We start from the raw sequence: 15,469 nt of genomic DNA on the forward strand, positions 1-15,469 counted from the left end.
ATGAAAGTTCCTAAAGAAGTCTAAAAGAGACATAATCATAAAATTTTGCTCAACGAAAAATATATGATGCACTAATTTTGGCCTAGATGTAACTAGGAGTTAAAGTGGGCTAGGAAATACAATTAATAAAATATGAGAGTTAAATAAAGATATAGAAGGTCTAGGACAATAAGGATAATTGTAAAAACATTCGGGCATAATTGACATGAGGGGTAAAGTCTACGGGTGCTAAGTAATTATGGAAAGATCCAGTTATAAATAATATAAAAAGTATAGTCTAAGGGTAAAAAATATAGATATAGCAAACACATAAGATAAGGATAAGAAATTAGAGGTAAAATGGTAAATTAGACTAGGAAGGATAAAATTATCATTAGTAAAATGTCTCAGAATGAAATAGTAAGCTAAGGTGTACTCGAGACGATTTGGTAAAAGATAAGGTAAAAAACTAGTAGTTAATGAGTTACAGGTAAAATGGTCATTTAAGAATAAGTATAAGACTAATGTGGTAAAAATAAAGAAAGGGTAGAAAGGTTACATTAGAAGTTGCTAAGGGCAAAACTATAAATAAGAAAAAGAATGTCTTAAAAAGCTTTAAGAATAAAGGAGGAAAAGTGTAAAAGGTTTTATGAATAAAGATTAAGGGTAAAAGGATCCTTTAGAGAGAAGGGGACATTTCAGTAATTTAAATGACTAAAGACAAAAGGATCTTTTAGATATACCAAAATATACTAAGATAATTGAAAAAGTCCTAAGTGTCTTAAGAAAGACCGCCTGACAAGCAGAGGAATTATCCCGCTTGACTAATGTCGAAAGAGGTGAGGATGCCTACAATAGAATCTGCCTCTCACTGTGAGCCTTTAGTGGTATCAAGCCTTACGTCAATTGCCCAGCACCAGGATTGACATCGTTACAACCATGAGGTACATAGGATGACCAACACAGTTAAGAGATCATATTCGGGTGTTACTCTGAGTAACATCAGGTTGCGGATAGTCAACCAACGCATGCCTACTTGCTGCATTTCTTTATGATTTGTGATTGCATGTGTAATTGTATTTCCTATTATTGTTTTACTATTTTGATAAGAGCGTGTAATATCCCTCGAGGTAACTTGGTAGCATAGTAACAAATTCCTTAGGTTAAGTACCCAAAACCCTCGACTTTCATCTTCACATCTTACTGGGAACTTTAGGTTCTCAATCTCCCTTCTTTACCTCATTCTACAGATGGGCTCGGGAGTAGTGTTCTTTGAGTACCCTGCACTATGTCACTAGGACGATCCCATATGAGGTAGCACTTTCATATGGGGAGAGCCACATGCGTGCATGTACATCCTTCCTGATAAAACGTTCTCACATCCTTTATTTAGTCCTGAGTTTGACCCTGACTTGTCTTTCGATTTTTTATTATCTGAACTGTATCTCAGAGGCACCCACCACTCTTTTTCACCACAGCCACTATACTAGATGGACTCGGAGTTGGAGTCTTCTATCATTTTTTTGCCAGAGTATCCACACTAGTTTGACCCAGCACCTGGGCTAGTGATACCGGTGGAGTCTATGCTTGATTAACAATCCCTGGACCCGGTGGTCAAGTAATTTGGTCTCCTGGGAGAGGTTGGCCACAGTCATTCCCAATGGCTTTATATCGACTTCATCCGAGTAGGATCTATCGGAGCATGTCGAGGCCAGTGAAAATCACATAGTTATTGACCTAGTCTTCAGTTTGTCAGAGAGAGAAAAGATGAGAGATGGAGAGCCAGACAGTAGTCCAATGACCACGTATGATAGACTCGATATGCAACAGTCTCACAGATGTTTGTAGGAAGTAGTTTTTCGTAGCTAGTAGTATACCCTCATTGTAGATAATTTTTTTGCCAGGGAGATGATTTTACTTTGGTAGGCAAGTTCTAGAGTAGGGACTTATACGTGAGCCGGAGCTTGAGTGTCAGCTATGTATATATCTACTTATTATGCTATGGGTACTATGTATATAAGTGAAGTCGAATGTATTGACCAATCTTATGTATGAAACTGCGCCCTAGTGGCCATCCACGTATAGTATATGCCTTTTTGCTATAGTTTGTTGTTATATTAAGTTCTTGTATTTTTCATCGCTTTTGAACTTTGTTGTGAAAATATTCATATAATCTTAACTAACCTACGATCCAAACAATGCTACAAGCTCATAATTATCATATAATATACAATATATAAGGTCTAAAGTCCTATAGGTTAACTGAATAGTAATACTTGATGATTGACATTGGTCATGACATGCTAAAAGTTAGGTCATTACGTGCATTATATGATCGACTCTTAGTTTTAAAGTCCCTCCAGCATCAAGTTCCCCTCATCCAAACACTGCCTATAATGTCATACTATAGGGAAAACAACCTTTAACTACCTCTTTACATGCAAAAATTATGAGATAAAAAATTTGGAGTAGAAACCCTCTTAATGGAGTTATAGATGAAAAAGACAAAAATTGTTCTAATTTCAACATTGAAAGGAGAAGAAAATTCACCTCAAGACACAGGAGTCAGAATAAATAAAGAACCTTCAGCCAGTAGTTTTAATTTGCTAAAATACATGGTGAGCTAGAAATTGCTTCATCTTCGACACAAGAAGGAGCCTCTCCAGATAAAGCAGTAACAATTTCCAAGAAGATACTTTAATATTTACTCTCATATTCAGTAATGAACTCCCACCAAACTTAGATTTATGGATTAATATTTTTTTTCATCATTATCTATTTCTAGCTTTGTTAGAGCATCAGAAGACTCGTGTTATTTTCTTTCTTTGTCCTATTTGAATAACTATATTCTTTTTATTTAAATAAATACAAATTTATCTTTAAAAAAATTATTTGATAAAATAATGCAGTTGTAATTCAATTTGTGAAAAAATCCATCATTAATAACTCTAGTTGCAACTCTTTTAAATTTATTTGATGCTTTGTTTTATAAAAATCTAATAAGTTTAATAGTAATTTTTTAAAAAACTTATTTAATATTTAAAAAAAATATAAATTTATTGTAAAATTTCATAAATCTAATTATCTTATTAATCTTAAAATCATTTATATTTATTCTAGATTACATTATACATCAAAAATCATCATGATGGTAAAATTGTATATTATGATAATCAACTATGAATGCAAATAAATGATGATAAAATTGTATATTATGATAATCAACTATCAATGCAAATAAAAGTCTTTAAATAAAAAATTTGTTTTCTATCTTAATAAAATTAAAGAAGAAAAAAGAACTCTTTTTGTTATTGAAACCATGATTATAAATTCCCACAAATAAACAACCAGAGTCTTCAATAAATATGAATATATGGATTTAATTAGTGAAAATCCTTTGTAGAATAGTTTTGATAAGAAAAAGAAAAATTTTACCAACATAAAAGTAAGCTTAAGAAAATATAAGAGCCAGACAACATGGAGATTCAAATATCTACAAAGGATGCAATAAGACACCTACCTTCCCTCTTTGTTTATATCCAAAAATAAGGTCTATCTACTAATGCAAATTTTCTAAGACATAGTTAGATTCAAGATCTTACCTATGCTTATTGATGAACTCTCTAGCATTACTTTTCATTCGGAGAGATAATATAACATCTCCAACCTTAAAAATAGACAATAATTGTTAAACATAGTAACTTTACTAAAATTTTGGCTTTCTAAATTATAGACACGGATAGGATAACTAAGTAAATATTGAAACTAGAACAACCTTCTTTCCCAAGTCAAGATTGAATTGATTCTCGTGGAAAGGAGAGTTGGGTGTTCATGCGAGGTCGCCAGAGAAGAGGCAGTGGTCAGCGAAAAGGAAGAAAGTGGTAGCGATGGTGAGTGGGGCGACAGAATCGCAATTGAAGAGGTAGTTGTCGAGAAGTGAAACGGGATAAGAAACGGAGAGGGTAGAAAAGAAAAAAAGGAGAAAGAAGAATAGGGTAGTGCGGTGGATAAAGAACATAGTTGAAAAGGTAAAGAAAGAAGTTAGAGACTGTTCTGTCCTTAGCACACGTGACAATTAATGACCACGTGTGCGAATTAATATGCCAATTCAATATTTTTTGTTAGTGAGTCACGCCAAAAATTAATTTGAGGATTGTTTTGGCCAATAAAAAAAAATTACAGAACTTAATATATGTATTAATTTTTTTTGAGAATTAAAATATCTACTTTTAAAATCTTCAAAAAGTGATTTTAATAATTACTCTAAATTTATTATAATATTTTGTTCATTTATTGTATTCTTTGTGTATAAAAAATAGTACGTATACATGAATCAGTTACAATCATTATGCATTTATAAATGTGTTATTTAAATTATTTTTAATATATATTATATATTATAATAATTTTAAAAATTCAATAACCTACAAAATTTATTGTTTTTAATTTTTTGGTTAGTATTTTTAGTAATTACTATATTTTTAAATCATATTGACTAACTACTAGCTAAATTAATAAATTTTAATAATTTTTTAATATTTTTTGTACATATATTTTATATAAATAATAAATTTAATTCATAGTAAAATTGATTATTTATTTATGAAAAATACTAAAATGCCATCAAAATTTATTATTTTTATCTATTACTTAGTCATTAATTTAATTTTTTTAATATAATTATTTTAATCTAGTAATCTAATAATACATTTTATCTCATCTTTTTAAATATTAATAATTAAGTGATAATAAAAAATAATAAATTTTGATAATTTTTTAATTCTTTTTAATTTCTTTAGACCGTCGCTGTATTGTTTATTTGTATTAGGGGGTGTACATGGCCCGACCCGACCTGAAGACCCGGCTCGGCTCCGAACACTTTAGGGGCTAATTTAGTGTGATTTCATCGGGTCTAGGATCGGGTAAGGGTATCAAAAATAGACCCGGTCATTATTTCGGGTCGGGTCCGAGCCATAGCTCGGGTCACCCAAACTCAGCCCGATGGCCCGGTCATCATACACAATTAATATTTTATGTTGGATGATGGCTATTTTTATGTGAAATTTAAATATTATAAACCTTAATATTTTGTGTTATTAGTCATTTATAAGATTATAAGTTAATATTTTATATTTAAAATGCATAAGACTTTACACTAATGCATAATATTATGTTATTTGTATTGATTTAAATATTTGGTGTTAGACAATATTAGTATTGATTATGGTTATACTTTAATTTTAGAGAAGAGTTGGTTCTTGTTATATTTTTTTTAAGTGAATTTTACTGTGTGAATTGTGAAATAAAGGTTGGAAATTAGGTAATTTTTACATGCTCAAGACCCAGTTTTCACCCGGTTTTTATCCGGTTTTCATCCGGTCTGAATGTACGTAGGTTTCATCGGATCTAAAATCGAGTTAGGGTCCAAACATTAGGTCCGGTCTATATTTTGGATCAGATTTGGGTTAAGCCAAACCCGGTGTTACCCAACCTATGTACACCCCTAATTTGTATTGCTATTTTAACTGCCCAATAAACCGGACCTTAAGTCATAGTCAATCACAATTCATGCACAAATCTGGCCAGAACCCAATATCACAAACAGGGTAGCAAAAACGTTTCCTTCTTGTAAATTTTTCTTGTGATTAAATTCTATAACAAAATACTCCAAATAAATAAACAAAACAAGTAGCAGTACTAGAACAATAAATAATAAAGATTTTCTCTTCCCAGTTTCCAGTTCCATGCCGCGTTCACTGAGTTCCAACTTCATATCATATCCTTTCACACTCAAAATCGAAAAATCCCAAGTTTCTGCGCAAAATCTGTCACCTTGAAATCAAGATACAGAAACGTCTCAATTATTATCGACATCAGGATCAATAACAAGAACAATAAGAAACAAACACTTGATCAGATCTAGAGCAAAAAGGATCTCTTCAAAGCGCCCATCGAAATGGCGCTAATATCCTTCACTCTACTCTCCCTGATTCTCGTTTCCTCACTATCAATTCCAAACCTTGCTCACTGCAAGACCCTCAAACGTGACGGTAACGTTTATGTGATTTACTCTCTTCTTAAAAACACCACTCGACCCATGTGGTTTTCTCTTACCCTTTCTCTGATTCCGTTGGTGAGGTTGCGCTTTGGGTCGGAATCGGTGATGGGCATGTTTTGTTTTTCATAAAGATATTTATTTTTCTTATTTTTTGGGTTCTATTTTTGGCAGTTAAAGCTTTGAATGAGATCAAGGCTTCGCTTGGTTGGAGAGTGGTGTATGCGTGGGTTGGAGATGACCCCTGCGGTGATGGAGATCTACCTGCATGGTCTGGTGTCACCTGTTCCACTGTCGGTGATTATCGTGTTGTCACCGAGCTGTGAGTATAAAGTTTCTTCTCTATCATTCATGTTCAGTTTATTAAAAGATTGAATTGTGTTATGCTATGTGAAAGAAAAAGGGAAGAACGTGTTTTTTACTTTTGCCATTGATGGAGTAATCGGAATTATTCGGCTATTTTTCTTTATTTTCAGTGAGGTGTATGCTGTGTCTATTGTGGGACCTTTTCCTACTGCTGTGACAAGCTTGTTGGATCTTACACGGCTGTAAGCATATTATTACTTGAATTATTTTGGATCTTCCATTTATATGTATAGTTATGTTGGACTTGGATGCTCATGAAATGAAGGCCAATTTGGAAAGTTGTATGTGTATGCTGTTCAAGTAGTTTTGCTGAAATCAAAGGTAGTTGTCTTGTGGAGTTTACATGGATTTAGGTGAACTGGAAATCTTGAAGAGTGAACCCTATTGGAGACAGAACTTGTAAACACATTGAGTTAACTTTAGAGTATGATAACCTTGGCTGAATCTAAGGATGGTAATTGGTTGGCTGATGAAACCTTGGTACTGGAAGGTTGGATTCCTAGTTTGCAATAACATATTGAATTAGATGTTGCTATTGTAGACCTTGGATAGTTTAGCCTATGTCTTGGTGTTTAATTGAAGTCGAAGGTTTTTTGTTTACTCTGGTAACTTTTAATGTGCATATATAAGTGTGCTCAATATAACCTAGAGAGAGATGTAGACGTACATTGGTGAAAGATTTATAATTTTAACTATACTGGAATGATGTTTAGCAATGTATTTATAGTGGTAAAAACTGTTATGTGATCGAATATTGTATTCTCATTGCAGGGATCTCCATAATAACAAGTTGACCGGGCCTATTCCTCCTCAAATTGGACGTTTGAAGCGTCTTAAGATACTGTATAATTAATTATTCCTTACCACTTTCTGGTTCCACCATTCATTTTGTTTTCTGAATACTTCAATTTTGATATGATGCATTATAATGACATACTTATTTTTCTGTAATCTATAATCTGCGTTAACAACTTCTGTTGATTTATGATTATTATGCTTTTTCCGTTGCTTTCTATACTCTCAATTGTTAACGCCTGATAGTTTTATTTCTATTATGTTGTGGTTCATGTCATTACTTCCTTACAGAAATTTGAGGTGGAACAAATTGCAAGATGCAATTCCTCCAGAAATCGGTGAGCTTAAAAGTTTAACTCATCTGTGAGTAATTCTTACTCCACTGTGCTCGATAGTCTTATCTTGCCCCATTTTCTTATTTAACTTGCAATTGAGATATGATAACATTATGCAGATACCTAAGCTTCAATAACTTCAAGGGAGAAATCCCTAAGGAGCTTGCAAATCTTCCTAACCTTCGGTACCTCTACCTTCATGAAAACCGTTTAACTGGAAGAATACCACCAGAATTGGGCACACTACAAAACCTTCGGCACTTGTAATGTTCGAATCTTACGGGGATCTGCTTGTGCACAGTAAACTATTTATATCTGATAGTAATGGTTTCTCATGTTTCTAGGGATGCTGGTAACAATCATTTGGTTGGTACCATAAGGGAACTCATTCGTATTGAAGGTTGCTTCCCAGCACTTCGCAACCTGTAAGTTTTTGCAGGCTATTTATTTTCTCTTAGATGTAACCTTTGGATCCTAAATGGATTGCATTTGCTTGTGAATATTAACAAGTTTTGTTATACCCAGATATCTAAACAATAACTATTTTACGGGAGGAATACCTGCACAACTTGCTAACTTGACTAGTCTTGAAATCTTGTGAGTATTACATTTTCTTCTATCTCTCTATATCTCATCTTCCCTCTGTATGTGTGTGTGGTTAGTGCAAGGCTATCAAACTCAAGAGGTCAGCTAAACTCATGAGGTTTAGCTAAACTTAATCATAACACTCAACTCTTATGCTTGCAACTCGCAACCTGATTTTGGAACTTAAACTTGGACACTCATAAGAGTTTTATTCCCGGGTGTGTCATGATAGCATGTGACAAAATTGCTAAACAATTCCGTTGTCGTTGTTGTTACAAAAAAGTGGTGCCTGTTTGTTGGTGGCAGGTACTTGTCTTACAACAAGATGTCAGGAGTTATACCGTCTAGCATTGCTCATATTCCTAAATTGACATACTTGTAAGTTTGTTTTCCAACCTAATTCTTTGATAGTTTCTGGTCCAGTAAAATACATTTTTAGAGATATGTAAACTAGGAATTGATTGGAAAATGCATTCAGGGCATTTGCATCAAGTAGAGACTCTAGATTTTTTTTTTTATCATAAAAGAATAAATTTTTATGTTTTGTTGCAATATAAAGTTTCGTTTAATTTAGTTTACATTTGTTTCTCATGCTTGCAATATTATTAAGCTTATAGAGGAGGCCATGTAGAAAAAGTGATGCTAGTGTCAATCAGCCCTTTATGTTTTCCATTTTCACTTTGTCCATTACGTTGAAAAATCAATTGTACTTGGACATAAATGTGTCTAAATACATTTATTTTTCTACTATATAAAAAAAGTAAAAATGGCAATTAGTTTGAAACGAAGATAGTATTGATTCTCTACTTACAATACTATAATATAGTTTGATCATATTTATGTCTCGTGTAAAAATGGAGATGGGAATTTTCTCTGATTTTCTTTGGACACTGCTATTTAGGGTATCAAATATGTAGATACTTGCAATATATATGTTTGGCATTTTTTTTCTTTTACTTTGTAATTTCAATATGTATATGTTTTCCATCTTTGTTTCAGGTACTTGGATCATAACCAGTTTTCAGGGAGAATCCCGGAACCCTTTTACAAGCATCCATTCTTGAAAGAAATGTAAGTTTCCAACATATTTAATTAACAATGTGTTTGTTTCAGTTTATTTTACCAGAAAATTTCTTTATTTACTGGGAAAAGAAATTTTTTTAGCTAAGTTGGATAAATTTTAGAGAGAACCAGGCATTTTCAATTTTCATATAAAAGAAGGCGAATACCCATCCCGGCCCCTAGTAATTTTTTCGAAAGACTATGAAACTCCTAAGAAAAAAAAAAAACCCATTTCGGCCTCTGATAATTAACTCCATGAGACTGATTAGTCCCTCTATTAATGATCTCTCTCCAGAACATGTTTATGTGACTCGCTAATCACTAATATATCCTTGATTTAATTTTTATAAGTAAAAACAATTTAAAAATCACTAATATTTGTTAGTTTTACACAATAAATTTAGTCCATTTATTTAAAAAATGTAAAAAAAAAAACTAACAATTACCCCCTAAAAGACAAGACTCCCAACAAAAAAGAATTTGTAAATCTTAGTTGATTCTTAACAGATAAATCAACAGTTTAACATGTTATGTAGATTTATTTTATTAATACACAGAGAAAATATTGACAGAAGCGCTAATCAGTCTCACAGAAATAAAGTTCAAAGGCTGGAAAGGGTATTTTTTTCGTTGTGGGCCTCATGTTTTGAAGTAATTATCAGGGACAGTTTAGAATTTTTTCTCTATAAAAAATTATAAAGAAATCCGTGAAATCACTTTTTAAAAACAAAAAGGCACCCTCGCTAAAACAGTCATTCTCATTGAACTGATAACATTGTGTTGTGAAACAGGTACATTGAAGGAAATGCATTCCGACCTGGTGTCAACCCCATTGGTTTTCATAAAGTGCTCGAAGTTTCTGATGCAGACTTCCTTGTTTAGTTATATAAAACCAAATCAAAATTATTTTAATTTTCCAGGAAGTGTGAATGTATAATTATTAAAATAAAAAATAGTTCCTCTAATAGTCCCAAGTGAAATATAGCCTAATAGGTAATCCAAATTTTTGTCTAAAGCTTATTATCGACCAACGTTTCACATCTCCTTTTTTGTTCCTTTGTAGTTTTGTACTATAGAACGGCTCTGAAGTCACGAGATAGATAACACGGAAGCATTATTCTTACGGTTCACAACTCATCTACCAGAGAAGTCCTGGTAGTTGGTTCTGATAAACATACAAGAAACTGAGTTTTTCCATATATATATATATATATATATATATATATATATATATATATACTTTACATTTGTTGTTGAGGGTTTAATACTTAACTCGTTCAATGTTACAAGAAATGTATATTATGATTTGTTCTAAGGGTTACTTAAAATGTTGATTTGGGCCCGAACTTGAGGTCCAGATCCCTTTGTATGACAGCGTCCGACTTGTTGATATCGAGGTGCCATTTGTCCGAGTTTCTCGTGAGAAGGTTTAGGCAGATTTTTGGTAGATTAAAACGTAAATAATACCTGAGGGGTGTCGGTGTATTTATAGTAAATTTGATAATTTTGTTGCGGTAGTTTCATCTTTATTGATGGATAAACGTTCCCTTTTATCTTGAGAGTTTGTTGAGGTCTATCTTTTAGGGAAGATAGAGATAGTGGAGAGATTCGCGGAGGCAATTATTTGCTCGGGCAAGTAGAGGTAGATTCCTTTCACGGTGTTGGACCTCTTTAAAGAAGTCGGGTATGGGTTAGAGGCCTCTTCTGTGGGTCAGACCTTTTCTCTTTATTGGGTCTGTCTTTATTTGTTGGATCAGGGTATGAATAGTACCCCTGCTTGAGTTCGAACTTTATGTTAGGTCAGGCTCGAGCATTTAGTGGCTTCAGCTTTAATGTTGGGTATGCCGGCCTCAGGAGGTCGGGCACTCGATGTATTTTTGAATTTTTGAACGTTACCCCCTTTAAATGAGGGGTTAACTTGACGCAGCAGTTTTCTTGGGATGCGCGCACGTCTTTAGGGGGGATGATAGGACTTTTTTGCCCCTTCTCTCATAAAAATGCTTCACCTCTTCTTCTTCATTTCCACACTTCTGAAAGTATTTTGCTACTTTTCTCTTCGCTTTCTTCTTTCGCAGAGAACTTTTTCTTCCTTGTTACTGTAAATATTTTCTCCTTTTTTTTAGTAGTTCACTTTGTGATTCCCTTTCCAAGACGTTCTTCGTTTTGGCTTGCGTTTAACGAAGAGGATCATCCGTGAATTGCCGCTTGATGTGCCCCTCTCCCTTTTGACTTTTGTTAAGGTTGGTGCCTTATCTTCTTGTCAATCTTTATGGTCTATTTGCTTGAGACTGTTCTGATTGGTCCCTTGAAAAAAAATTGTCGTCGATGTTGATGTGTTTGTTTTCTTATTCTTGGAGTTGCTTTTAACTGTTGTTGCGTTAATTTTGCTAAGAAGTCTTTCGGTCTTCTCCATCAATTGAGATTGATATAGAATGTTTGGCTGTGTGTTATTTTGTAGAACTATAGTTGTTCGAAATTTTTTATTGTCATTTGATTGTCGCTTGAGATCATCTTGAGGAATTCTGAATTTTGCAAAAATTTTTGAAAATTATAGCCGTGAAATTTATAGCTGCTTTGTTGTTTGCTTGGTTGCATTCGTATTACCCCCAATGGTGTCGCTAACCATATGGTGATGTCAGTTTCTGATAGCATAGGAGGGATACCATTTTCGCGTGCTTTGTAGGAAAAAGAAAATGGCTTTCTTTGGTTTTACATGTTTTTGACCGACTTCTTTTGGACGACGTCCGAGTTATTGTAGTAACGATCTCTTCATTTTGCATCTGTAAGTATAGCCTTTATGTTGCATTCTGTTGTCCCCAATATGTTGACTAAAGTTTACCCTAGCCTTTTAACTTGGGTAGATACGTCTATCCTTTCTTGCGTTCTAGTAGTGGATAAGGAGTATTGTGATACTTTTCGTAAGCATTATAAGATTTGTGAATATAGAGATGACGAGAGAAATTATGAGGAGAGAGTTTGTTTTTGTCCTTTGGATAACTCTAAATGCCCTTTTTTCTATGCCTATGATTGCTTTTTCTTCAAATTACGTGTTTCACTCCCTTTTACCATTTTTGAGTCGAATATTCTGTGGACTTGCAATATTGCTCCTTCTCAACTTCACCCGAATTCCTAGGACTTCTTAAAGATTTTCCAGCTCCTCTACCAAGAACTTTATGTCCGACCTTTTATTAAGGTCTTTTTTACCTGTTCGTCTTGTCCAAGCCTGAGACGTTGAAAGGGAAAGCTTCTTGGTTTTCCTTTTGCGCCATCCATGGTAGAAAGATTTTCTCCATTTTTGATGAGTTTTTTTACGACTTCAAGAATTACCTTGTTAAGGTTCGATCTCTAGAGGGTGTCCGACCTTTCTATCTAGACGAGAATGATGAGACTTCCTTTTTCCCTGTATTGGCAAGAAGAGCCCGTGATAGCCAAATACACTGTAGATAAGTTAGACGAAGTTGAAATATATTTTATGGACGTGTTGCAAGAGTTCTGAGGCCGAGCTTTTAACTTAGACACAAAAAGGTTATAGGGGATCTTGGTCAGCTTCGGTCCAAGCTAGGTAGTCTCCCAACCTCTAGCTTTTATGATTTCTTAAGTTGTATTTTGTTGTTCTAATGTGCCTTTCATTCTTGTAGAGTCCATGGCTTTCAAGACCTCTTCTATGAAATATTTGCATTAGACTCGGAAGACAGTTGTGGACTGAGGTCTTCAGGGTAAAGAGATTGAGGAGGCTTCATCCCGATCTTCCCCAAAGAATTCGGATTCTGGTCCTACTGCTCAAAAGAAGATCATCCCTACTCCTTCCATTCGATTGATTTCCTCTGACCCACCTTCAGAGAGATCGGGTGCCCCGTCTTCCCCATCGCCTTCAAGGCCTCCTCCCGAAAAACAAAAGACTATTAGGGAGTTAAGCATCAACGATAAAGAGTTTGATGGGTTTGCTCAGAGTGAGAAGAATATCTTGCCTCATAGTCACATAGGCATGGAGGATGTGTCTATTCAAAATTACCTCAGCCATATGGCCCGTAATGATATTCGAATGGCAGGAGTGTGCACTACTCTAGCTAAGGAGCTGAGAAAGACTCCTATTGGTGCCACTCAAAGATTTCTTTATTCTACCCGAGGTGAGGTGGAGAAACTAAATATTTTGAAGGAGGAGTTGGAGGAGGAAAATGCCAGGCTGAAATCCGACCTGGAAAAGGCTCGTGCCCGGGTTAAGACAGCTGAGGCTGTCGCAGCTGTGTCTGAAGGGGTGAAATAGAAGGCCGAAAAGAGTTACACTCGGGTCTTTGGGGAAAAACTTGACCTTCAAGAGGAGTTAAAGAATGCCCAGGAGGAGTACGCTGCCCTTGAGGAAAACGTGGTCAGAGGGATGGACGAGATGTTCGACAATTTAAAGAATCAAATCGAAGTCCTCGCCCCGACTTCAATCTTTCCTTGTTCAACTAAGACAAGATCGTTGTTGACGGGAAGATCGTGCCGAGCCCCAATGATGATAAGGAGCCTCAACCTGACCCGAAGTCCCAAGGTAGTCGACCTCCTCAGATCCACGAGGTCCCCACCAAGGTCAAAAATGCTGAAACTCCTTTCTCGCCTCTTGGTCCTATTCCGGCTGTCCCTGTCTCGGTGCATCCTCCAACCCCTCTTGTCCGAGGTAAATATGTTGAGATTGGTGAAGACCTCAACCCTCTACTTGGTGCCACTTTTTAGAATGCTCTTACATTTTTATTTGGGATGTTCGAAATAACCTAACTTGTGGGTCTTATAATACTTTATTTTTTGTAACAGTTAGTAGCTTTTTTGAAGATTTTGCTTTTGTTATGGTTGCTTTTTATATAACTTTATAAAGTAGTATTCGATTTACTTTCTTGTATCTTAAAGAACTTTTTTTCTTTTTAAACGAATGAAGCTAGGTCTTTGAGGTTGAATATAGTTTGCTTGATTTCGGATCTTAGCAACTTTTTTAAGTAATGAATTCATTTATCAGTTTCCTTTCCTAGTTCTGACCTTGTATAGTCAGACCTTATTAAGTTACTTTTACACTTTGTTTTTATCCGGCTTGTGGTTGAAGTCAGTTTTCACGAGTTGTTTCTATAACTTTTTATATTAATTTGTACCTCGTTGCTTAATCTTGCCGACCATTTTAGGTTGGGCAATGATTTTTGTGATTTGTCGAGCTTAAATTAATACGTTTTAAATAGGAAACTTTTGAAGAAAGAAGTAGGAATTTTATTGATAAGCGAAAAATTCCTTTAAATAAACCTACGTACTAAGGGCTTAAGTCCCTTAGCCCTTGTTTTGGTGCCTCATTAAAACCCCCTTCGAAAAAAACCATTTTTCAGGGAAAAAAATCCTAAGGTCGGGAAAAAGAGTACATGGTGCACGAAATTGCAATCACACTTTTGCAATCCCGCACAACTAACCAGCAAGTGCACTGGGTCGTCCAAGTAATACCTTGCGTGAGCAAGGGTCGATCCCACGGAGATTGTCGGCTTGAAGCAAGCTATGGTTATCTTGTAAATCTTAGTCAGGATATCAGGAATTATCAGGATTGATTGTAAAGAGCTAAAGAACATGAAAAAGGTACTTGTTTTGCAGTAATGGAGAATAGGTTGAGGTTTGGAGATGCTCCATCTTCTGAATCTCTGCTTTCCTACTATCTTCTTCTTCAAACACGCAAGTCTCCTTCCATGGCAAGCTGTGTGCAGGGTTTCACCGTTGTCAGTGGCTACCTCCCATCCTCTCAGTGAAAGCGATTGCATATGCTCTGTCACAGCATAGCGGAATTCATCTGTCGGTTCTCAATCAGGCCGGAATAGAATCCAGTGATCCTTTTGCGTCTGTCACTAACGCCCCGCCTTCAGGAGATTGAAGCACGTCACAGTCATTCAATCATTGAATCCTACTCAGAATACCACAGACAAGGTTTAGACCTTCCGGATTCTCTTGAATGCCGCCATCAGTTCTAGCTTATACCACGAAGATTCCGATTAAAGAATCCAAGAGATAACTACTTAATCTAAGGTAGAACGGAGGTGGTTGTCAGTCACACGTTCATGGTTGAGAATGATGATGATTGTCACTGATCATCACATTCATCCGGATTAAGAACAAGTATTATCTTAGAATGGAAGCAAGCATGATTGAATGAGAAATAGTAGTAATTGCATTAATCCATCAAGACACAGCAGAGCTCCTCACCCCCAACCATGGGGTTTAGAGGCTCATGCTGTGGAAAGTACACAATGAAACGTCTAAAATGTTATGAGGTCATCAGGTGCTGATACAA

General features: G+C 35.1%; 1 protein-coding gene across 1 annotated transcript; it reads left to right on the plus strand.

The window, feature by feature from the left end:
• Positions 1 to 5,626: 5,626 nt before the first annotated feature.
• LOC130983159 (probable leucine-rich repeat receptor-like protein kinase At1g35710) lies at positions 5,627 to 10,378 on the plus strand. The gene is made up of 11 exons (XM_057907342.1): positions 5,627 to 6,029; positions 6,209 to 6,356; positions 6,511 to 6,582; positions 7,172 to 7,243; positions 7,487 to 7,558; positions 7,650 to 7,793; positions 7,875 to 7,955; positions 8,056 to 8,127; positions 8,422 to 8,493; positions 9,115 to 9,186; positions 9,969 to 10,378. Exons 1-11 carry the CDS (start codon positions 5,936 to 5,938, stop codon positions 10,057 to 10,059), a joined length of 990 nt encoding a protein of 329 aa, XP_057763325.1. The 5' UTR covers positions 5,627 to 5,935; the 3' UTR covers positions 10,060 to 10,378.
• Positions 10,379 to 15,469: the final 5,091 nt, after the last annotated feature.

The sequence above is a fragment of the Arachis stenosperma genome, chromosome 5 (genome assembly GCF_014773155.1).
Source record: "Arachis stenosperma cultivar V10309 chromosome 5, arast.V10309.gnm1.PFL2, whole genome shotgun sequence".
NCBI classification, from domain to species: Eukaryota; Viridiplantae; Streptophyta; class Magnoliopsida; order Fabales; family Fabaceae; genus Arachis; species Arachis stenosperma.